Source organism: Chenopodium album, chromosome 21 (assembly GCF_948465745.1).
Source record: "Chenopodium album chromosome 21, dcCheAlbu1.1, whole genome shotgun sequence".
NCBI classification, from domain to species: domain Eukaryota; kingdom Viridiplantae; phylum Streptophyta; class Magnoliopsida; order Caryophyllales; family Amaranthaceae; genus Chenopodium; species Chenopodium album.
The window spans coordinates 2,611,946-2,636,937 of NC_137854.1; the positions used below are offsets into that span (position 1 = coordinate 2,611,946).

At 34.8% G+C, this 24,992-nt stretch overlaps 5 protein-coding genes across 7 annotated transcripts; 1 reads left to right on the plus strand and 4 right to left on the minus strand.

Moving 5' to 3' along the window:
• Positions 1 to 1,461: 1,461 nt before the first annotated feature.
• On the minus strand, positions 1,462 to 2,360 carry LOC145602648 (B3 domain-containing protein Os01g0234100-like). The gene is made up of 3 exons (XM_081658816.1): positions 2,338 to 2,360; positions 1,729 to 2,254; positions 1,462 to 1,584 (listed from the first exon to the last, which is right to left on the minus strand). Exons 1-3 carry the CDS (start codon positions 2,358 to 2,360, stop codon positions 1,462 to 1,464), a joined length of 672 nt encoding a protein of 223 aa, XP_081514942.1.
• LOC145602771 (B3 domain-containing protein At3g19184-like) lies at positions 1,480 to 5,163 on the minus strand. Of its 2 annotated transcripts, XR_014104611.1 has the most exons (7): positions 4,840 to 5,163; positions 4,211 to 4,242; positions 3,994 to 4,114; positions 3,495 to 3,701; positions 2,568 to 2,652; positions 2,043 to 2,459; positions 1,480 to 1,948 (listed from the first exon to the last, which is right to left on the minus strand). XR_014104611.1 is itself a non-coding variant. In XM_081658927.1 (6 exons), exons 1-6 carry the CDS (start codon positions 4,891 to 4,893, stop codon positions 2,416 to 2,418), a joined length of 543 nt encoding a protein of 180 aa, XP_081515053.1. In that variant the 5' UTR covers positions 4,894 to 5,163; the 3' UTR covers positions 1,480 to 2,415. The 2 variants fall into 2 exon arrangements, 1 of the variants encoding a protein (XP_081515053.1); XM_081658927.1 differs by having other exon boundaries at positions 1,480 to 2,459.
• A 566-nt stretch (positions 5,164 to 5,729) lies between these two features.
• Positions 5,730 to 9,793, minus strand: LOC145602896 (B3 domain-containing protein Os01g0234100-like). The gene is made up of 7 exons (XM_081659045.1): positions 9,616 to 9,793; positions 9,412 to 9,498; positions 8,105 to 8,136; positions 7,858 to 8,008; positions 7,553 to 7,759; positions 7,039 to 7,129; positions 5,730 to 6,810 (listed from the first exon to the last, which is right to left on the minus strand). The coding sequence occupies exons 1-7, from the start codon at positions 9,646 to 9,648 to the stop codon at positions 6,122 to 6,124; spliced, it is 1,290 nt and encodes a 429-aa protein (XP_081515171.1). The 5' UTR covers positions 9,649 to 9,793; the 3' UTR covers positions 5,730 to 6,121.
• A 2,090-nt stretch (positions 9,794 to 11,883) lies between these two features.
• Positions 11,884 to 17,517, minus strand: LOC145602649 (B3 domain-containing protein Os01g0234100-like). Its single transcript, XM_081658817.1, has 7 exons — positions 17,497 to 17,517; positions 15,817 to 15,861; positions 15,639 to 15,698; positions 15,406 to 15,459; positions 13,515 to 13,580; positions 13,185 to 13,391; positions 11,884 to 12,804 (listed from the first exon to the last, which is right to left on the minus strand). The coding sequence occupies exons 1-7, from the start codon at positions 17,515 to 17,517 to the stop codon at positions 11,884 to 11,886; spliced, it is 1,374 nt and encodes a 457-aa protein (XP_081514943.1).
• A 2,005-nt stretch (positions 17,518 to 19,522) lies between these two features.
• LOC145601965 (putative membrane protein At3g27390) lies at positions 19,523 to 24,206 on the plus strand. Of its 2 annotated transcripts, none has more exons than XM_081658057.1 (9): positions 19,523 to 19,796; positions 19,976 to 20,084; positions 20,201 to 20,396; positions 20,527 to 20,660; positions 20,883 to 21,171; positions 21,267 to 21,373; positions 21,515 to 21,674; positions 22,289 to 22,737; positions 23,846 to 24,206. In XM_081658057.1, the coding sequence occupies exons 1-9, from the start codon at positions 19,694 to 19,696 to the stop codon at positions 24,000 to 24,002; spliced, it is 1,704 nt and encodes a 567-aa protein (XP_081514183.1). In that variant the 5' UTR covers positions 19,523 to 19,693; the 3' UTR covers positions 24,003 to 24,206. The 2 variants fall into 2 exon arrangements, with proteins under 2 accessions (XP_081514183.1, XP_081514184.1); XM_081658058.1 differs by having other exon boundaries at positions 19,715 to 19,819.
• Positions 24,207 to 24,992: the final 786 nt, after the last annotated feature.

Below are 24,992 nucleotides of genomic sequence, written 5' to 3' on the forward strand. Positions count from 1 at the left end.
AAATGATGAGAAAGAGAGGAATATACTTGGACCCATCACCCCAATTACACAAAGTGCACTTGTGATGTAAAATAACGGAAAAATTTCAGTGATATTTTGTGAAAATGAGTTAAAAGCAAAATCTTGGTTTCGGACAAATTAAAAAGATTTCACTTGACCAGGTGATGGGAATTCAAAAAGAAAGGTTCCAAAAAATCGACATCAAGTCAAAAAATAAAATAAAACCATCAAATCAGAAAAATAACCAAATAATATCAGAGTACATCTTTGCGGAATAACAGAAAAAATAACCAACCCCATATTAATGCTGCCAAAATAAATAAATAATGGACCCCAAATTCACTATTTCAACACTCATTTTTTTGAAAGACTCATTTGATTGCTGCCAATTTTTGTTTTTTTTTTATAAAAAAATTCAATTGTTGGATCTTTGATCTCAAATTTACAACGTTTATTTAATAATGTATGATTTAGACTTGACGCACATGCACCTTTTAGATTGTGAATTAAGGTTGAAGGGATACTCTTATCATCTTAAGGCAGATTAGCATATACAGTACTCTACTCCCATAGTCCCGTTGTATTTAATACCCGAATTGTTTCAACCTTGAGTAATAATAAAAGCTTTATGCACTAGAGCCTGAAGGTGTATAAGGCGTCTAAAACCTGAGTATGAGTGTATGACCCAGTAACAACTCGTATTTCTAAGTTCACCCAAGTGTATAAGTTGTTGCTTACTTGCTTGTTAACTTGCTCCAAGCCTCAAACAAGGTGTAGATTACCAATCTAAAGCTAAATAGGAGAAGAGGCCAAGGAGAAGAGGCTAATAATAATGATTAAAAAAAAAAAAAAGGAAACTACCACAGCAAATGTCCCAAAATATAAGCTAAACCTAATTCTTCAACTCAAGTCTATAGCACATTAGTCTAATTTAGAAAGATTGATCAAGTTTGTCATATTTAGATTTTGGGTCTAGATCAAATTCGACCAGTCAAAATCTGAAAATTTAGTTTTGAGTATAATAGGGGTCAATTTTACAAGATCTACATTCAGCAAAGCTTGATGGATTTAGACTAGAAATTAATATAATTAGTTTAGTCAAATAAACCTTAATAATACTCAGAAGCATGTTACCCTCATGGTCTCTTGACTTCTTAAGTTTGCTGTCTAAACTATGCTTGAATGAGATCACACTCCTAGAATATAAGATAAATTCCTTAGTATACAGCCAAAGTGCAATTCTTTAACCTCAAATAGGTTCGACCAAATACTATATTACACATCTCAGATCAACCAGAAGTACCACTTCACTTACTGAAGAGTTCTACAGGTTCACATAAAAAATTCCCCCAAAAGCTAACAGATGCTAAACCACTGCAGATATGTAGGTTCCTTACGACAAAGTAAACAATTTCAGCTACTCCATAGTTATCTATTCTATATTGCAATATTACTATCAAATCACTTATAAACTGCTAGTTCTGCTACGGATTTTGTTTTCATACAATAAGCCAATACCTTGGCACATACTTCGTATATCCTAGAGAGCCTACTTACAAAAAGCTTCCTAGGTAAACCAAGGCACTGATGTTACCAAAATGCAAAATTGCCTTGGCTATACATAATTACATATGCAAGACATACAAAAGAACATTGGCTGCACATAACAGGTATATATAACGAGTATATACTTAAGATAAGATAGTATCACCACCACATAACACTGACCTGTTTCTGAAACCTGGACTTGTGATTCTCAATCTTCATTTTCAGCTCCTCGATATCACCAGAACGCTTATCAAAAACTCTAAGCACCTCCTTAAGTTTTGCTTCAAGATCTTTAATCTTACTTTCAGAGACATCATGCTCTGCACATAGGTTCTGATATTGCTGCTTGTTCTTGGCAGCCTCAGAGTCAGAGGCAATCCTTTGAAGGCGGTCTAGATGACTGCGCAAAAATCCGACATTCATCCCAAGAATTTTGAGGGACTTTAGTTTTTCATCCCATATAGGCAAATCATCATTAAAGTTATGGAGCTTACAGCTTTTTATCACAGCAGTAACATTGACAGTTTCAATGATGCTTCCAGCAATCAAGAAAGGATTAATGCCTTTCAGGAGATTGGTATGAAGCAATTTGTCCTGGCTGCAACAAAGTTGGTAATAGCTTTGTTTGATATCATGAGGAAGGTCATACTTTTTCTTCAGCAAATCATCTATTACTGTTTGGAACTCCTCAAAGCTTGCAATACCACTATCAACAACAAACGAATCAGATAGCAAATCATGTTTGGATTTTCCAGGATTTACAGATCTCTCTTTTTCTAATTTATCTGCCTGCTGAAAAATGTGAGGATCATCTTCAGAGAGAAACTCTTGGTCTTTATCTTGAGCTACTTCAGACAGAGAAGATGGTCAATTTGTTTCAATAGCATGCTCAAGGGTGCCCACTTCTTGACCTGAACATAAAATTGGTACAATAACAAACTCAAATCAAATTTATCACTCTCCATATAAAGATATAATTGATACAAAATTGACTTAATTAAGATGTGACTCAACGATACCACTTCGTGTTACTTCAGTTGGGAGACTTTGTATGACACGAGATTTATCATTCTTGGTCAGGTTACTTTTCCTAAGTATGTACAGCTGCAAAAGATTTGGTGATGCTTTAAAATTCAGAAACAATAAGGATTTCACGCGAAAATAACAATGGAAACGTTAACTCAGATAATGTTATTCAGCTTGAGAAGCAATTCAGAGAGAAAACTTCACCCTCTGAAGGTATGTATTTGCAGTAATATCATCTATTTGACAAGCTGAGTTGTTCTACAAAACATTTGTATGACAAAATTAGGCAACTAGGCTCTTTTAGTTATGCTAAAATTGTTATGTGCTTTTCGACAATAACAAATAATAACGTTGGATCTGCCTAAGAACAAATACAGTTTCAGAACATAAACAAATACAAGTATAAGACTCCATTCAACAATGCCTTCATTGTACTAGTCTTTCATCATTGACACGGTGCCTCTCCTCAAGTATCTACATAGGCCAATCCATAGTCCATCATGAATAGGGACATCTTGACACTCCACTTTGGTCCATTTGCTAGACAAATTATAAAAAATCTTCTAAATACTTAGAGTTGATACATGTAACATAACTTCTCTCAGACTTCTACTAACTTCAAATCTACTTCTGCATGTTAAGCAGAATTTAAGTTTTACCCCACAGTTTTCACACCTACTTGGCATACAATTCTATAGCCACAGATTGAGACATCAACATTTATCCAGAATTATCTATCCAGGTATTTATGCTCTTTCGATTGCAATTCCCATTCATATTAACGAAATATTGAATTGACACTCTTAAGCTTAGAACGTGCAATGTCATAAAAGTTATCAAACAAAGCAGTCAAGACTCAAGACTGTGAAGGACAGCAAATACAATAGAGGAAAGGAAAGTATACATATCCAAAATACTACCTTAAATCTGGTAGACTTTACTAGTTGGAATACCAGGACATCACCTTCTGACAGTTTTTCAGCTATAGAAAATCCTCTCCACCCACCACTTAATGCTGACTTTCTAGCAAGATATTTTGCATGGTATTGCTTACCATTTTCAACTTCCAAGTTAAATAAAGTATCCTTTTGTGGCATATTCATCTTGCAAAAAGAAAGAGGAAGCCCCTAATGAAGATAAACTGAGTTAGCACAGGTAACACTATCTCTGTCCTTCAAACATCAGAATTAACCTAGTTTTACATTACATGAAATATGCGATGCAAATCTAACATGAGTACGTGTCCAAAAGTAGAGCTCAGCCATTTCCAAATTTTTGGCCTGCTTTAAGCCAAATCTAAATGGCTAGATTCATACCCATGCTAGAGCTGCAAGAATCCTACACATGTCCTCAAATTGAAATGAAAAGTACATGTAACATAGGTAAACATATAAAAGGCCCTTATAATAGAGTGCTAACCATCCAAAAACAGCTAGCAACGTGGGACTTCACCATTGTTTTTATAAAGCTAGGATATTGGACCGCTAATCTAGAGCGAAGCTCCTCAGCTTGACAAAGTATTGATGACTTAATGTTTTGCCTACAGATTAAAGAAGTGCCCACATGTTGACAATTAGTATAAAATAAATGACAAGACCAATGAACTACAAAGTAATGCTAATGATATTTCACTAACCTTTTGGCTTCCTTGTGTGGATGGAGCAAACTCTGTAAAATACAGATCAATTAATCATTTCGATACACACCGACAAATTACAAATTTTACTTCCCTCGTTCCATAATAATCGCAACACTTTTCTTTAAGAAAGTTTCAAATATATTACTTTTACAACATTGTTTTATGTAAACCCACCAAAGTCTGAGAGTTCATTATTTTATAAAATCCGACTAACTTTTAATCTATTCTATCTTTGAAAACATGAAATAACCACCTTAACCCACAAAATTTACACTTTCCACTTGCTCTTAGGCTTCATTTGGTTTGACGTAAAACATTTTCAGTGACATTGGTAGTGACAGTACTTCATGTAATACTATAAGCTATTTCATCCACCATTAACATTGTTTCCCGCGGAAATTTGGTGCCTTTGCACTTAATTTCATACTATTTGACTGGGTAAATTGAAAAATTCTTGCGATTCAACCCCAATATCAAAATTAAAGAATAGAAAATTATAAACATTAACAAACTTCTTCATGCATACATTCCATCACTTTTGTACAATAATTTTATTTGATTTTGATCCTATGTAATTGGAGTAAATTAAAGTAACAATTGTGATAATAATTGCAAAAATTCATTACCTTGCGCGTAGAAGCTGGCGATTTCCTCTTAAGCTTGACAACTGTTGTCTTCATTTGACCCTGTTAATAATTTCAGTAGCAAAATTTGATAATTGTGTTTGAAATGAACGATTTTATACCAAAATTTGGGACTTAGGGTTAACAAAGACTACAGAGTATGTTAATTGCTTCGACTTCAATTTCGTAAGCGATCTCTACCGTTTTCTTAACATTTGGCGCAACACTGTTTTCCTTTTTTTTTTTTTTTTCAATGAAATATTCTTGTACCCAAAAATCAGCCCTCCCCTCTCCCAAAACCTTGTGGTTAAAATTTGGCCGTCTTTACAGTATGTATGAATGTACAATAGGTCACAATTTCAATCCCTTCCCTCGCAATTTGTAATCATATAGTGTAATGTCATGGTTAAAATTATCCGCCTTAATAATGTATAGGTCATAATTTCATAATTCATATCTCTCCACCAAAAACAAAAAAAATAAAAAATTGTGGGGGTGGGGGGAGTAATGTACATACTTCGTATCGTAGTATTTTTGTTTAGTAAGAGATGAGGGTACGGTATTGATATGAAATTCTCCCCCGCCGCCCCGGAATGAACCCCCTTCTTTACAAAAAAAAGTATGAAAATGGGATTTTGCATTTCACTAGATTACACTATAAATGGGATGTGAGTCATGTGACCCCAAGCCGATGATTCAACACATGGGCTGGATCGACATGGCCCTTAGCCAATTTGATACCCAGCCCATCCCTAGTTTCCTACCTTGAGGTTCATTGTTTATGCTTATTGATCTTTCTGGAACACCGTTACACCACACAATAAATAAAGAATCCAAAGGTCTAATTTTTAGAGTGATTTTCTACATAATCAATAATTGATGGGATTCACTAATTCTCCTGAAAGATAACGGATTAAAAGCATATAAGACCCTTCAGACTCAAGATATGTCCAAAGAGTAGCTTACAACATCCAAAAAAACAAAAAAGAGAGCATTTCTCTAATCAGCTATTATATCAGAACAAAAGCTACACAAAACTACAAATTACACAACAATTTGAAACAAGTAAAACATCTACTATCATTATCATAATGCACAGCTATCTTCCTTGCAACTTGCGGCGAAAGGAGCTACTAAAAATCATACACTTGGCTTGGGCCGGGTAATTTTCGATATTTTGAACAAGACTGGTAGGGTTTCCCTTCTAATTAGGGGTGTCTTTGAACCAAAAAAAAAAAAAAAGGGATTCGTCTAAACTTAACTCGTAGTAAAGGTTGTTATCAAATCACCAGGGGGCATGTACCTGTTCCTGAAACTTGAGTTCATGACTATTAATCTTCGACTTGAGATTATCGATATCAGCAGCACGTTTCTTATGGACCTTCTTCAATTCAGCAAGTCTAGCCGTAAGACTCCTGATCTCATCTTCTGCACGAGAGTTCTCAGAACATAGCTCCAAACATTTTTGTTTGTAGGTGGCTACTTCCGGATCATGCACAATTCTTTGAAGATGGTGCAAATGGGAACGCAGAAAACCGTTGTTCATCCCAAGAAGCTCAAGGGCACTCAGAGTCTTATCCCAAATGGCAAATTCTTCCTTGGAAGTTGAAAGATCACACTGTCTTAAAGCATCAGCGATGGTAACAGTCTCAATTATGATTCCACCTATCAAAATATGGTTCATCCAATGCGGAAGATTGGCATGAAGCAAACTGTCCTGACTGCAACACAGTTTATAGTAACTCCACTTAATATGTCGAGGGAGCTCATAGTCTTTAAGCAAGTCATTGATTACAATGCTAAAGTTGTCGAATGTTGAAACAGCACTTGGACTTAAAGCTGCTTCTTCACATATCGGGAAACCATCAGCTACTCTTGATCTAAAAGAATTTTCAGTACTGTTGCTTTCTGAGTTTTCAGGTGGTTGCATACTTCTCTGATCAACTTGAGGCAAGTCTATACAATTTCTGGCTCCTGTGATGAGTTGTCAGACTGAAATAATCAGTAAGGTTAAGACTTCAGGATATACTCCCTCCATCCCAGCTCAGAGAATGGAGATTGGATGAAGATAATAAAGAGAAATATTGTAGTAAATGAGTGTGGATCCCCACTTCGAGCCGGGAAAACAATTTTCACTGGTAATGATAACTCCAAGCTGGGACAGAGGGGTTATGAGTATATTAAAAATTGAGACAGACCTACCAGGATCACTTTGTTTTTCAGGAGTATCCAATTTTAGCAGGGAGAGAGCTCCATCTACCTCAGTCACTTTATATTCTTTAATTATGTAGACCTACGAAGGATTTTATATAACTAATATAAGATCAAAGTACAATAAAAGCTATGCTCACCAGCTGCTAGTTTTGTAATAACGTTGTGCTTGAAACAAGTGTTATCAAATTCGAGATCTATATTTCAAATTTGTTCATTCCCCTTATTTTTTTGGGGCAGATGAATTAATAAAATAAATAGGACACCAAATCTTCTTTCTGAAGGACTTGCAATATCTTATGAAGGATAAGGTTTGTTATCTCCCCACCAAACTCACAAATTTCCCTCATTCCAGGTTTTATCATAGGCTATTAGGCTTTACACTCAGCATATTTCTACCATTCTATCAAAGTTCTCTAGAGTCTGAAGTAGCCAGCACAACCTTTCCAGATATATCAATCTTAACGTGCAAAGAAACAAAAAGATATGCCTAAGACAAGATTACCTTGAATTTGGTGTCTGCTATTAGCTGAAACACAAGAACATCTCCTACTAACAATCTTTCAGATATAGCAAATCCTTTCCACCCGCCACTTAAACCTGTCTTTCTTGCAAGATATTTAGTCTTATATAGCTTCTTACTTTGAGTTTCCAATGTTATGATGGTGTCTTTCGGTGGTAAATGCTTCTGGTAGAACGGCGCAAGAAGTCCCTGTACCCAGAAAAGTCTAACATATTAAATGAATAGGAACAATAAATTTCAGCAATAGCCAAATCTAGCACATATTATGTTATTAGTCTAATGCTTACCATCCAAAAGCCACCAGTAACATGTGACTTCACCAAAGATTTAACAAAGCTTGGATATCTCGAATCCAATTTGGATCGAAGTTCTTCAGCTTGAGTGGCAACAAAGGACTTAGATTTTACATCGAGATTTTTCTGAACATTTAGCTTACATCTTCAAGTAAACAGCCAGCAATTATGTCAGAAATAACAGATCATAGAGACAATGGATGATTAAATTTAACTATATTCTTCAGACAATTTGAGCAACCTTTTGGGCTTTCTGTGCTGATGCCATAACCCCTGCAAAGGACATATTCACCAGTCTGTTGTAAAAACTTTAAAATAAATTATTTGACTTAATTAAATAACAATAAGAGGCACACAAGAATATGTTAATAGGATTTACCAATAATTTGAACAACAATGAAAGTATAAAGGACTAATTACGTGGCCCCAGCCCCTGTCGCGTCCCTACCCACTTAGCTTCGCTTACTTTATGTAGTATAACCTTCGCCGACATTATTTTCTCAAACCTCAAATGATTTAAAAGGAAGGAAATTCTATCTAGTGCACTAATATGTCCTTATTGTAACATCATTCAGAGCATATTAGGACGCACTTTCATCATTTCATGTAGAATTAGAGTACCAGCATACTATACATAGCAGCACCAAACAATGTACCACTTGTCCACTATAGATTTTTTTGACAGGAATGTACATACTACACTATACATAGCAGCACTAATTAGATGTATGTCGGTACATATTATTATGTTAAAAGTGTTTAGTGAATCAGTGATAGAACGCTGTTAATTATGCCAAATCCAGTATTTCTTTTTTACCTTAATTATAAAATTTTCCCTTAACACTATTGTAAGGAATAAGGGATTAGATTCCTTAGTTCAAAAGCAGACAAGGTTGGTTGCAAACTTGCAATCTAGAAGAATTTACAGCCACGTCGCGCATCCAAATGTTATACTCGTATCATACGGAGAACTTCTAAGAATGAATCTAGCATGTCACCCGTATAGTCATATACCAATTTTTTCTTAGAGCCTCCGTTTCATAAATATTGCAAACTACTCGTCACACGGGTCCCTATCTTTCTCTCCCTACATGTTTATGGAACGAAAAAATAAAATCAATCTCGGACACATGCACAGCCATTCAAAAGGGACGGGTCGGTCCAATTATTTTCTCATGATATCCGAAAATAGAAATTAATGACATTCATTTAGGACAAGGAATCAACAAATAGTTCAATTAGCTAAAATTTTGCCAAGCAAACGTAAATTAGACAATCACCCATCAATTGTACAATTAACCCCAGTAACCGTAATCATCATAACAGGTCATACTACTAAAAATAACAAATGCATGTTCTTTTAACCTTTTAGATCTTTCACTATTACTGTAACCAACTTATTTAAAGTGTTGAATAGAAACCAGCATTATATAACATTGGATTAAAAGACGGGAACTTTTGACCATGATTATTCATCGATATACATTACTCGGTACAAAAAAGGAACGGAGAGAGTAATAACAAATGATAGAATGAATAAAAACTTACAGAAATATCAGAAGAAGAAAGGGAACAACGTGACCAAGTCCTCTTGACGTACTTCCTCTCACTCTTCCGCTCCTTACTAGTTTCGTCCTACAAATCAAAATCAATTTAAATGCTACTACTATATTAAGAAAGAAAAAAAATCCTAATTTGGGTGTTTTGACTGTAAATTTAAGGAGAGAGAAAAAGAGAGAAAGAGAGACAAACTTGGAAAGGGATAGGGATAATAGGAACAGACATTACTATTTCATATTATTGATGATATAATAATTAAAGCAAAGTTGAAGAAGAAGAAGAAGGTAAATGAAGGCTTAGAAATGGGTGGTTGTATGAATTTGGCTTCAATGTTGCGATGAATTCTTTCTAACAACTAGTAGTAGCTGATGTGCAATTGCTACCACTTGAAATTGACACCCCATTTAATACATTGATTCTGTTTTTGACACCTAGCTAAACCACATGGACCCCTTTTTATTTGTTCTTTTTTTAAGGGGGTATCTAGACTATATACACATATAAGTTACGAGTATCGACTTTCTCCTTTATTTTTTTTTTATTCAAACCGTTTCATCTTGCTTGAGATTTTTTTTGATTAAGGCTTCACCTATAATAGTGTGCTTATTAATTCAAGTTTTAAACAAAATTGGATGGATTTGATATTTTCAAGTTGGGTTAAATCAGTATTAGGTTAAAATCGAGTCAAATTCAAATTTAAATTGAGTTTAGGTCGATTGGAAATCGAGTTTGAGTCTTAAATTTATCAGGTAAAATCAAATCGATTATAGTTCGAAATGATGGGATTTTCGAGTGGGATCGGGTTGGTTTTGACACCTCTACCTACAAGGGCAACTTGCTTTTTTCAGAAATAGGGACTTAAGTGGCAACTGGCAACAAAAAAAAAAAAAAAAAAAAAAAAAAAAAAACGTTTTTTAAGTCAGCCAAAATAAAAAAACGTTGATTGATTCTCTTATGTAAACACCAATGTTAGTGTCACATAAAAATAAGGAAAAATTGACATTTGCTACCGGCGAAAGTATCGTGTGTTACATTTGCTACCTGTTTAATTTTTTTTTTTATTTTGCTACCACCCAAAATCAAATAGTTAAAATTTCACTACCACTTAACGGAATCTGTTAAGGGTTCCGTTAAGTTTATTCCAAAAAAAAAAAAATAATAATAATAAAAAAAAAATTAGAAAATTAGCCCAAGCCACCCCCTCCCCTCAGCTGCCACCCCTTCCCCCTCCCCCCTTCCGGCGACCGGCGCCCAGATCTTCGGCCGGCGCCGGCGCGAATCCACCTCATGCCCTTTCCCCCACCCTACGCAGCCCCCCTTTCCTTTTCCCCCACCCTACACAGCCCTAACCCCCATCCCGAACCCAAAACCACCCCCCCTTTCCCCATCCCCCCCACCGGAATCCGCCTCCCAGCCCCGATTCCCCCACCGAAATCGACCCCCCTCCCCTTCCCCCTACCCTTGTCAGACTTCCCCAACACTAAACCACCACCCTACGAAATTAGGGTTTCGATTATGGTGGTTTTGGGGTGGTGGTTTAGGGTTAAGGAAGGCCGAAAAGGGTAGGGGGAAGGGGAGGGGGGTCGATTTCGGTGGGGGAACGGGGCTGGGGAGCGGATTCCGGTGGGGGAGGGGTGGTTGTGGTTCGGGGCGGGGATCGGGGCTGTGCGTAGGGGTGGGGGCTGCGTAGGGTGGAAAGGGAGGAGGGGTGGGTTCGTGCCGGCGTCGGCAGGACGGGAGGGGTAGGGGTAGGGGAGGGACAGTAAGGTGGAGGTGTGGCTTTAAGGTGGTTGAAACGGTGGCTAAAACCCAACTAACGGAAATAGTAACGGTGTAAGTAGGTGGTAGTGAAATAAATATTTTAGAGTTTTGGGTGGTAGCAAAATAAAAAAAAAAATATTAAACGGCTAGTAAATGTAATACTATGTACTTTCGCCGGTAGCAAATGTCAATTTTTCCTAAAAATAATGTCGACCCAATTTTCAGTATAGTATCTATAGCAGCATATACTGTCACAAAAAACATTTAACGGTGCCTCTTCTTAAACATTATATGATCCACCAAACCACTGAACTAGAATCTGTTGATGAAAAACCTTAATTTTGCAACTCATTCACTTTCATGATGAAGATTGTAGGAGACTAGGAAACAATGAACACAAGTGTGTATTACAGTATCAGCATCTCAGACAAGCCTCTAGCACAGTTACACGATCACGCAACCAAAGGAAGTAATCCATAACAATGTCTGAATTTTACAGACTTTAGATTACTCAAAAATGATAAAATTTGGAATTGTATATAGTTCATATCTAGTTATTTACCAAGAAAATAGAGTTAGTAAATAATACTGTGTTATAGAACCTTTTATACACATTAGAAGGTTTACAAACATAATTAACCAAATATGACATCAATATATTCTCTTCAATGTTATGTGTATTCACTATTCAGTATGTGCTCACCTAATAGGACAGTGCAACCATGATGCACTAACTTCTTCCTGAAACTTCACTTCATGAGCCTTGGCCTTAAACTTCAATGTCTCAATGTGAGCATCATATTGACAAAAAAACTCACCTAATTCCGCAATCAAACCTTCGAGGTTACTTATCTCGGTTTCAACATTCTCAAGCCAGGAACACCCTTCTATATTTTTATCCTTGAGAGGTTTGGACTTCAATGCCTGTAACTTAGCAAGGATAAGTTTGAGTTTCCTAAATTCACCTTTTGCACGTCCACGTTCATGACATGCTACTTCATATCGACTTCTGTCTGCTGCGCCTTCTGAGCTGACAGCAAGGTTCTTAAGGTGGTGTAGACGAGCATGGAGGAAGCTGACATTCATTCCTAGAGCATCAAAGGTCTTTAAGGCCTTGTCCATTAGTTCATACTTATGTAGGAAGGTGGAGAGCTTGCAAGTACTCAAGACATTGGCTAAGTTGACAGTGTCCAATATAATATTTCGAATGGCCCTAACTATGATCTGACTATATACTCTTGTATTGATTCCTCTGAATAAATCAGCATGAAGAAATGCATTCTGACTGCAGCAGAGTTCGTAATATTCCTGAATGGCGTAGTAAGGCAGCTCGTGGTTTTGAATCAACTCATGTATGGCAGCTTTGAACTCTTCGAAGTTTTTGATGTTACTGAAATGTATCCTCTCATTAAGTAACACGGAACCTTCAGCATTTCTGGAATTGAGTCTCGTGCTCTTGCAACTGTTGTTTTCTGCTATCTGATTTTCTTCCCGTCTTCTATACACAATTAGGTGCTTGCTATCTGCTTTAGATGAAACACTTCGCTCTGCATGACTGAGTAATTTAAGGAGATGAACAGGCAGACGGACTTCATTAGCATTCTTTCTTATGATGTATACCTACAAAAGAGTTGAGTTATTGTTAAATAATTTAAGGTCACTTTTGACTGTTATGTCAAAATCTGCAACACTCTCTTAAATTAAGTTACAACACTGTCAAAATCTGCAACTTTATGCATATGTAAGTGCATAATTATCACTGATAATTCTATATCTACTTACTTTAGATAGTTGTACCAGTTTTTATCAAGTAAATACCTTTGTTGGTAAGCCTCAAAAACTGATTTTACAGATAACATTATCAAGGATATTGTAAGCAAAGGACATGCTTCCCAAGATTGAAATTCCCGCTGTTGGTGTTGAAGACTGATTTCAGTAATATGAGCAGGACAAATTAGAAATGCAAACATCAAAAACTATAGTGTTTAATGAACAACTACCTTGAATTTGGTAGCTTCAACTAAGTGGAAAACAATAGCATCCCCTGCTTCCAATTTCATATCCATGGCAAACTTTCTCCAGCCACCACTGAGTGTAAAATATTGCGCCAGATACTTAATTTCATATTGCACTCCAATTTCTGTCTCGAGTATCATTATAGCATCTTCCAGTGGTAAAAGAGCCCTACAAAATGTCGTAGGAAGTGGCTGTGACACCACCAAAAGAACCAAGTAAGAAGCACCTCAAGATGAAACTATACTCCATATAAAAAATACTAACTTGTCACATTTATTGATGAAGAGGCTTATAACATGATTTGAAATACTAACCAAATTACGACCAGAAATGTATGATTTCACCAACCATTTCACAGTAACCGGATGTCCAACAATCAGCTTTGATACTTGAACTAAATGGGATTTCCTTAATACCTGTTCAAGTTACAAAATTTCATGAGATCAAGATATTATTATAGTTATCTCATCAACTAAAGAAGCAGAAGAAAAGATGTTTACAGTTTACATATCACTTCTTAGATTACAGCCAAAGAATATCAAATAATGACAACAGATAATAATTTCAACAATTAGCAAATTCTCATCAGCAAAAAATTGTTGGCTATAATAAGGTACTACTTAAAGGGTTCAATAAATACTCATACCCACCTGAGATACACACATATCATTTCCCCGTATCTTGTCAGCCTTGAACTCTCTTTGCTTCCCCTGCAAATATTCTTGTACTTCCCCTCTCCTATAGATGAATAGACTGCGATCTGCTTTACTAGAAACACTTCTCTTTACATGACTGACTAAATTAAAAACATGTACAGGTAGATTGACTTCATCTGCAGAATTTGCCCTTATGATGTATACCTGTAGAAGGGAGTTTAAGTAAAATACATGCTATTTTAAAACAATTCTAGCTTCATCTAATGAGACATGCTAGGTTAGATTTGTGAGGAAAGAGGTCATTATTATGACAAGAAGATAGCTACTATAAGGTAAAGAATGTCTTCAAAAGTGTCACACACCCACCATGAATTTTATGCATACAAGAGTCATGCTAAGATTAGGAAAGAATTTTAGAAGATAACAAAGAACTTTTACATAAAACGAATGGAAATATGTCTTACAACGTTTTATCATTATACATAGCAAAGAGAGATAGATGTGTCCTCATTCCTCAAGCTGTTATCTCGGTTGTAAATAATGAAGGTATAATCCATTACTCTCGAAATCTCCTAAAACACTCTTTACTTACAGTTGCTACTGATACAGAACATCAGTATATGTAACTTGTAAGACTATATCTCAATTTATGTAGAGGTCGTCTTGACAACAATGATCATAAACTGTGACATACTCAAAGCAAGTATCATCACTACATGATTTCAATATCAACAACATAGATTTTCCCAACTTTCACTAATTTACAACCTCACTTTGCAAACCTCCATACACAGGTTTTCGTTAATGATGAAAGTAGATGGTTTTATCTAGAATCTAAGTGAAGTGTTGAATAAAAATTTCCAAGTCACTACATACATTACCTCAATTACATTCACCTATGTGAAGATCTAGAACATGGTATCAAGAAATATTGATTGACCAATGTAAGGGAGGCCTAGGAGCAACAAACTTACAAAGCTTAACAACAAAACAAATCACGGCTCATAAGTTACTTGGCCTCAATCTGAACTATTATTGCTGATCTTAAATTTCATGTCAATTTATCCAGAAAGGTTCCGTTACTAAGATGAACTAGCTTCAATGTAAAGGACAAACAATCAATGAAAATTACACATAACAGAATTTTATTAACTACTACCTTGAATTTGGTAACTTCAACCAAGTGTAAAACAACAGCATCTCCTTCTTCCAATTTCATACTCAAGGAAAATCTTCTCCACCCACCACTTAACCTACAAGACCTCGGTAGAAACTTGACTTCATATCGTTCTCCGGTCTCTGTCTCGAGTACCATATTAGTATCTACCACCGGTAAATGCGCCTTACAAAAGGACTTAGAAAGACTCTATGACACCATCAACATTAGGAATCAAGTCAGAAAACACCTCAAGTAACATAACAACAACACATATACTTGGTGCCTAATGATCCAAAAAAGGCCCTAAAACATGTTTGAAATACTAACCAAACTGCAACCCCTACAAACATTCCAATTCTTCAACCATTGCATGATAACCGGTTGTTTAACATTCTTCTTTGATTGAATTCTTTTAGCTTCAACCAAATGACATCTCCTTAAAACCTGTCCAAGCTACTAACTTTCATAAGATCAGGGTTACTATAATAATCTTAAACATTATATCAAATAAACGACTTATTCCAGCTTAAACTCCATACAAAGAACATACAGATACAATTATACAAAATTACTATTATAAGGTCAACAATTTTGCAAAATTTCATCATTTTGAAGTAACCCACCTGAGATAAACGAATATATTTCCTTCTAATCTTATTAGCCCACAATTTTTTTTTGTTTCCCTGCGAAAAAATCAACAACCCAGTAGCATAATTCAGTAATTTACTTCATCAAGTTTGAATTTTGGGTAATACATTGTTCATATATAAGAAAGATTAATAAATTTATAGACACACTTACATAATTCTTGTGGGAATCTTCAAAAGTTAACTTCTTTATTTTGCCCTGCACGTAAAAAGCACCCACAATTCACATTTAACAATCAACAACTTAAAATGCTAACTAATAAATGGGCATAATAATAAGAACAAGAAGAAGAACGAACTGGGTTTCTCATGGGTATGAAATTTGAAAAAATTTCAGGTGACGAAAATGATGTGTTTTTGCTAACAAGAGGTTGTTTAAGTTCACATAAAATTTATGATTTTTTTGGGATGTGAAGTCCGAGTTTGATTCTTTGTACGGACACAATTCTCACTTTTGCAGAATGTGGTGTGGGTATGTAATACATAAGCAAGCTACATGTAAAACGAGGTGATGGACTAGGTACTAGATGATGGTTACATTTGGTGATTGTACGTGAATACGTGATTATTTATTAAGGAAAAATAAAATAATGGATTGCAATATTATAGTATTGAGGTATTAAGTTAATATTGGAAATGGAAATAATGTATTTGGTTTGAGATTAGGTACTCCTATGTATTTTCATTTTGGTAGATACGTACGGAGTATGAATAATTCCTTTGAGAATAAATAGATATTTTGGTAAATTTGAATAGTTGCATTGGGAGTATGTAGTTTCTTCGTTTTTTTAAGATGCATCACTTTTAATTTTACGGAATCCTAGATAATTTTGGAAATAGAGAGAGAGAGAGAATATATAGAGAACTGAGAGAGTAGTTAAAAAGAAAAGTGATACATTTGAATTAAAACTTCTAATTATTAAAAGTGATACATAATGGTAGTACTCGTATTTATCAAAGAAAAATGTGTTTAAAATAAAATAAAATAAAATTTTGCATTATTAAATACCACCAAATCACAAGTCATAAATCACTCTCTAGACTTTAAGGCTCTCTTCTTCTTGACTACTCTGTACTCCCTATGGTTTTTTTATACTACCTTCGTCCCTGAAAGAACGACCTATTTGGCCTAATTTTAGTCCCAAAAAAAATGATCCATTTGCATTAAAACATCCACCAATTTGCAACAATATTTGTGCAAAATTAGCTTCCCTATATAAAAATTTAATTTTCCATGTAATTTATTACTTTCTCTCTCTATTTTTTTACAAACCCCATGTAAATTTATCTTTTCAATATACTTTTGCTTCTTTTTATTTAATTTTCTTAATACCCGCGTAATCAACCCAAATGGGTCGTTCTTTCGGGGATGGAGGGAGTATGATCCAAATTCTATTTTGAACACCACTTTAGAGTTTATCTACTGTACTATATAAATGCTATAATCTCTTCTAATGTAATGTGTATGAAATACAATCCAAAACTAGAAGTCAAAGTCAAAAGTATTGCTTATGAATTTATGATGACTTTTTCTGGTCACTATTAATATAAAATCAGAATAGAAAATGATTTTGACTTTTCCAATTGGCGTTAAAAACACAAAAATAATACAAAATTAGGAGGCCGTATTGGGGTTGCAGCTTCCATTCAGAGAAAAAAGATATTTGTTCTTGATCTTTATTTTGGCATTTTTCTGTCATTTTTTAAGTAAGCTGATCAAGGAATTTGCTTCAATTTTGTTTTTGGGTGCTTTAGTCCAATTGTTGCTCTCAGATTGATCATAGGAGGAGTTGCAGTGATATTGGGCCTGTTTTTTTCTGTACATTTTGCTTACTTGCGTCAGTTGCTTGGACATTTTTACACCAGTATTAAGTTATGCCAATTTTTCAAAATTTTATCATTATATAATAAGCTAGTCAAATTAGTGAGTACAAATTACTTAGTCAAATAAGCTCAGTTACAATTAAATGTGGCCGTTTCCTCATATTCACTTGTGCTTAGAGTTGGTTGAAGATGATACGCAATAATAATTATAAAATAATTTTTTCAAATGCTGATGATATGCATATCTAGGCTACGAGTTGGTATTTCATTAAAAAAAAAAGACTACGAGTTGGTAAAAAGAATTATTCTCTCCGTCCCTAAATTACATTCCTCTTTTCTATTTTTGGTATTCCAAAATTACATTCGTCTTTTTTATTTTTGGCAAGTTTTTTTAGTAAATCAACTCTCTTTTTCTGTTTTATATTTAATGCTTTCTCACTCATCCTTACCTAATCTCACCCATAATCCTTGTGCCAAATTACAATGAATATGATTGGTTAAAAAATTTTAATTAGGAGCATGTGATTGGTCCTTTTTTTTTTTTGCAAAGGATTGATGACTTGTCATGAGTTATATAACTAATTATCTTTGTACTTCCCATTGCATTATCAAATTATTGTTATTTGTCTTATTCTTCTATCCTTAATTCCCGTGTAAATTTCCAAAGAGGAATGTAATTTAGGGACGAAGGGAGTATAATGGTACAGTCGTAAAGTAATTAGTAATTTTGATTTTCATTCACAGCTTGAGTTTTTTTTTTTTTTTTTTTTTTTTTAAATCATACTTATATTTTTCATATGATTTTAAAACAAATTAAAAAAAAAAAAAAAAAAAGAAAGAAAGAAAGGTTAATAGTAATGGAGATTTTTGAAGGGGAAAAACATTAGGGTGTGGACTTATTACCATGGACATAATAATGACAAATTAGGCTCTTCTAGCAAAAGAACACCATAAATATTGGTCAATAGACACTATCATCTTTATATCGATTAAGGAAGAACGTCTTAGTTTAACAAATACATGCTTAGGGCTTGTTCACATTTACTAAACTAAACTGAGCTAAAATGAATATTTTATGAGAGAGGGAAATTAGGAGCTGGACTGAACTGAACTGATTGAATCTGAACAGAACTGAACTGATTGGAGCTGAAATGAATATTTTATGAGAGAGGGAAATTAGGAGCTGGACTGAACTGAATTGAACTGATTGAAAATGAACAGAACTGAACTGATTGGAGCTGAACTGAACTGAAATTAAGTAAATGGGAACAACAGAACAGGACCTTAGGTTTTTATGCCACAAATCACTTTAGTACATGTAAATAATAAAATGACAAGAGAGTAAATAAAAATGGTTAGTTGTAAGACCGTATATTCTATGTATCGAGTATTCATGCAAAAAAAAAAAAAAAAAGAGGTAAGAATCAAAATTAACGGTTAGTTTTCTTAAATTTCAAATTAGACGTTGTACCTTCAAAAATAAGGGTATTTTGCATAATTATTTAACAAAATTAGGGTATTTGGTGATAAATTTTGTTGCTAAAGAAACTTTAACATTAGGGGTTATTTTGAGGTCACGGTGTGAATATTAACAAACGTCAGTGGCATTTGGTGAATTTTGAAAAACTAGAGGTCATATGGTGAATTTTTGAAAACGCTAAGAACATTTGGTGAAAAAACTTAAAAAAAAAAAAAAAAAGGAGTCAAGTCAAAGTAATTAAGCGTTGGACTTTTTCAGTTTTTCCTGTAGAATAATTTCATCTGAACCCTTCTCTAGAAGAATTTACAACAGCATTAGCAGCAAATTAATCATTTTCATGTGACTACAACCAAAAAACCAGGTACCCTATATATTTCTTTTACTCATTTATTATCATAGCAACTCATCAATTTCGTGTATTATTTATCTACCAAATCTTTTAGGATATAATATTCTTATACTATATTATTCCAAATTTATTAGCAGATTTATTTGACTAATATTTTAAACTGCCAATTTGAGTCTATTTTGTGTTCTAATTTTATATCTGTTTTTTTTATTAACTTCTTGGATGTCACGTCTAACGTCGTCGTCTTCTTCTTTCTCAAGTTTGAGTTTTCAACAATTTATATCTTCTTAAATTCCCACTTTTTCTGGGTATATAAATTTCCATTTCTGGGCAACTTTGTATTTTTAGATGTTTTTATTTTAATTTTGTTAAGTGAGTATGCAAAATACAAGCATGTCAAACAACAACTGGGGAGGCCTTTTGAAGATCATTTATGTGGTTTTTGCTTTCTGTGCTGCCCTTTTTCTAGGCGCTCTTAAAGGTTTTTAATTTCATCTTTTTTTGGTATATTTTTCATTTTCTGACTTAAACTTCCAAATTTGATCTGGGTTTTTTTTAGTCTTTAAACTTTTATTTATAAAAATGCTAATTTGAGTAAGTTGATCAAGAAATTATAAATTTATAACACCCAGTTGATTAATTTTTTATCTTTGGATGTAGGTTTGCTGGTGGGTCCAATTGCTGGACTGATATTGATTGTAGGAAATGTTGCAGTAATTCTGGGCTTATTCCCTGTACATGTTGCTTGGACATTTTACACCATTGTAAAGTGAGTAATTATCTGCACTGCCTTAATTACTTTGTGTTAATTTGGTAAATGAGGCATAATTTGATTAGTGTTTCTGACTTTCTAGTGTTTGTTTTGTGTAATTTGCTTAATTACAGCACGAACAGATTCGATATACCTCTTAAGGTAGCGATTTTGTTGGGTTTGCCAGCTCTAGCTGCTATTTGGTTGGCATTGAGTATGGCAGGAAGTGTAATTGTGGGGGTGGGATATGGATTTTTCACTCCTTGGGTTTCAGCTTTTGAGGCCTTCAGACAAGAGACTGAAACCAATAAGTTTTTGCACTGCATTGTGGTAAATATTCAAAATTGGCCTGTTTTTTTCTTTTTTTTGAAGTTTGAAATTGGCCTGTTTTGTGATGGAATTGAGTCAAATTAACTGCCTTTCTGAGTTGATCATGTAACTGTTTTTTGTCAAAATTTAGGATGGAACATGGGATACTATCAAAGGAAGCTGTACTGTTGTCCGCGATTTTGCTGATATTTGCATTCATTCATATCCAGTTTACTTGAAGGAGGTTCGTGAATCAACAAGCTCGGATGAGCTTCAGACTCTTAGGTGGGTGATGATCATTGATCAGAATCTAATCTGATTCATATTATAATATTCTAAGCATCAAACTTTTTTGAATTTTGTATTTAAGCCTTGTTATTTAAATTTTAGCCTGTATAAGTCATGGATGGTACACCATAGTTGGCCTAGTGTCCTAGAATATGAATAACTTAAGCTCTTTTTATTTAGCTAAATTGTTGTTGCTAATGCAAACTGGTTATCTTGCAGGTTTATTCATGTACCGGCAATCATTGTTGTTGGTCTGATGGGTCTAATCATTGATGTTCCCTCTTACACTGCTATTGCCATAATAAAGAGTCCTTTAATGTTGCTTAAGGGATGGCAGCGACTAACACATGACCTTATTAGCCGTCAGGGGCCTTTTCTTGAAACAGCTTGTATTCCTGTTGCTGGTTTGACAATCCTCTTGTGGCCCTTGTTTGTTATTGGAAGCATTGTGTTGGCTATCTTCTCAAGTGTTTTTGTGGGATTGTATGGTTCAATTGTTGTGTATCAGGTATTTACAAGCTTTTTGGTCTTAATCGCATTTCAGCTTTTTCCACTTTGGTTATAAGGAGTACAGAATAATCTTCAATGTTGATATGACTATAGGAAAGATCTTTCCGGAGAGGCCTTGCTTATGTGGTTGCAATGGTTGCTGAATTTGATGAGTACACTAATGATTGGCTTTACCTTAGAGAAGGAACTATACTACCAAAGTAATTGCTCTGCCAATCATCTGTGATTTGCTAATTGACTTTCCCATATGTTGATATGAGTCTTTAAATGTTACTATTCTTGCTGCCCGTGGTTTATATATCCAAATGTCTATTGATCATTCCAAAACTTTTGCCATCCAGGCCCCGATACAGAAAGAAGAAGGCTACAAACTCATCAGAACTTACTGTTCGTGGTGACCGGTTCAACTCAGCTTCCATTGAACCACCTACAATGCTTATGCCTAGCTTGGGACCTTCTAGATCAGTCAGGGAAACAATACATGAAGTGAAGATGGTCCAAGTATAATTTTCTGGCTCTGAACTATTTTATCTCCTGTCTTTTTTCCAGTTGGTTGAAAATATTGCTTTTTCTCCTTTCAATTAGTGATGAGAACTGAGAACCCAGCTTTTAACATCGGCACTAAGAAATATTTTGCTAAATGTTTCTCTGCCTTGCTATAACTTTGTTGGTTTAAATTCTGTTTGTGCATTTGACCTTTAAAATGTGGAGTAGAAATTTGCTCACACTTGATGCCTTATTCAATCTAAGAAATCCATTCAAAAATTTAGTAGTGCCAGAGCAATTGATGCATGCAGACTCTCTCAATATCAACTATCTATTAACTTTTTTTTTTTACCTGTACATTACTGTAACAACATGAACAGCAAAATTAATTATGTCTGCCTATCTGCATGCTTGAAGTGTTTGGAACTTTAGCTTGTGAAGTTTCTTGTGTCACTGCAAGTAGAGTAGATTGATGAAATTTTGCAGTCTGAAAAAATAAGTAAAAAATTTTAAGCTATGTTTCATTGATAGATTAGGCATCATAACCATCTATTCTGATGTTTTGTAACAACTTAATTTAAATCTTGAAATTCTGTTTGCTTATTACTTGTATAAACTTTGTGCTTCAGGTGTGGGGAAATATGATGCGTACATGTGAAATAAAAGGCAGAGAGCTTCTCGATGCTAATGTTTTAACCCGGACTGACCTCTATGAATGGTTAAAGGCAAAGAACAGCCATGAAGCACCCATTGTTGGAGTCGGTCTTCCTAGTTATTCAGCTTTGGATACTCTCTTGCGCTCCATCCAGGCCGGGGCAGATGGTATACTCCTGCTTGATCAAGTGATTGTGAACCAAGAGAATAGACCCCATGATAGACTATTAGACTGGTTTTTCAACCCTCTAATGGTGTTAAAGGAGCAGATCAAGACTTTGAAATTGGGTGATGGTGAAATGCAATATCTGGAGAGAGTGCTTCTTTTCGGCAGCCATCCCCAGAGGATGGAGGCCTGGGAAAACGGCTGTGTGATTCCTCAAGACCCCCTCAGAGCTGCTCAAATCCAAGGCATTAGCAGAAGGTATTGCTACACAATTTGTCATCCTTACTGTTATATAGTGATGTAGCCAAACTTATTGCCATAAGTATACCGTTCCAGAATACAGACTATTGCCCTAGTGATTGCTTAGTTCTTCCATCTATTCATCCACTCAGGCACTCACAAAGGACCCCATCTCTCTTCCGATCTAATGATATAATTTTTATCTGCAGTAACATGTGTATACTTGAATATACCCGTGAAGAAGTTAAGTTTGTGCCTGAATCTAGAGATCTTCAGTGTACTTTACTTTGCACTTAGCTACCCATGCATAGGTAACTCAGTCGGAAATGAGTACAAGTCTAAGTATCTGACTTGATTCCTTGAAAAAAAAATAATCCATAATTTGGTTCATATCTAAGTGTCAGGGTTCATACCCATGTCGTAGTATTAAGGATCCGACCCACGAGTACGTGAGATGAAATGTAGGGTCCGAGGAAGTGAGGAACATTTTGAATCCAAATATTTGGGACTGAATTGTGGTCAAGTTGCTGCTTCTTTGACTTTTAAATATTGGCCATTAATTTGAACTGGTCAAACTGCATTGATTTGAACAACAGATTTAAACTCACATGATTAAGACTGCAATCCTTGTATAATTACCCGACTCTTAAGCTGAAGCTGTCAAGTCCTTTAGAACTTGTTTTCTTTGAAAGTTGAATTCCACTGTCCTGCACTTCCCATGAGTTTCTTGTTTGAGCATCTCTTATAGTGTACTGTTCAATTCTTTCTATTTGATTACGGAAAATAAAGATAAAATTGTATCTCTTCAACTAGACTGTGATGCTGACTTATGTGTTTGTTTTGATCCCTCTCTTGTGGATTGCTATAGAACTAGAAGCTATATTCTTTTCACTTGAAAAGCCCTTATCTTAATTAACTCATTAGTCCAACTATGAAAATTTTGGACGTTATTTGAAGCTAACTTTACTTATCTGAATTTACTCTCTTTACCACTACTTATCTGCAACTATTTGCCCTAAGATTTTTTATTTTTAATTTAGTTTGAGGTGATGAAGAATTTTGCCGCAGTATCTTTGCATTTATGCTAGTTACAGTTTACTAACAATATGATGTCACACTGTGGCAGGATGGCTGGAATGGCGAGAAGCATGTCAAAGCTTCCCACATACAGGAGGAAATACCGCCAACTTGTCAAAGATTTACTTGCTTATCAATCAGAAAAGGAAGCTGTCTCAATCAAGTACGAGTCTGTAAGATCCATCGCTTCAGTGGAACTCGTGTAGGATTCACTGTTATTTTTCCCAATTGTATATAATGTAATCTGCAATTAGATAGGCATTTTTTGTTTATGCTTTGGTGGTTGGTAATTCTTGTACACACACCTCTCCAGAGTGCATATATCTTAGAAATTCTTGCCCATGCATAGTTAGATGTTTATAATGTATGAACTGGTTGCTTGAAAACATTATAAATCTTGCTCTTTTTTTTAGTCTTTTTGGGATGTTATTGAAACAGTAGGTCCAATTTATGGTTCCTGTCCTTTGCAACCATATCAAATACTTGGTTAATTACGTGTTTTAGACTATATCATATGCACCAGTAGACGGGTATACCAAAATTTGTGCTCTCGTAAAGGTACTTTTAGGATCATCATGCAAAGTGCTCCCGAATACATGTAACAATCTATTCCGTGAGGAACGGATAATTTTTGCTAGATATTGCTACATCGTGTGGTCGACTAAATGCTTCAGGAGTTAGCCTGGCCATTGTACAAAATGTTGTACATCATACCACCATTTATTGTCTGTCTTAAATTGTTCTTCATATATGGTTTCTTTATACAGAGTACCTTTAAGTAATGAAATTCCCTTTCTTGCCCCTGACACCAAAAATGCGGACCTCACCCCCTTTATTAATCACCCATTCACCCAACAACTACTAAAATTGTACTACTATAAAGTTACAGAAAGAGATAGTTTATGTATCCTTCTTGTTAAGCTTCTTGATGAATTTTGATCTTACTAATTTCAGAAACAATTTTTACATCAGTAATTAGGACCACTGGTGAATTAAACGGTAAATTTTTAAAAATTTTACAAATGGTATTAAGAATGAAAAACAAGGTGTTAACATCATGGTTGATTAGCATATTTTGTCATTTATTTACTAAAGATACAAAACTTAGTTCTCATCAAAAGATGCCAAGTGATGCACGCAAGTAAATAATACCTGTAATGAAAATTGCTGCTCCTTATTCAATTAATTACTTTGTT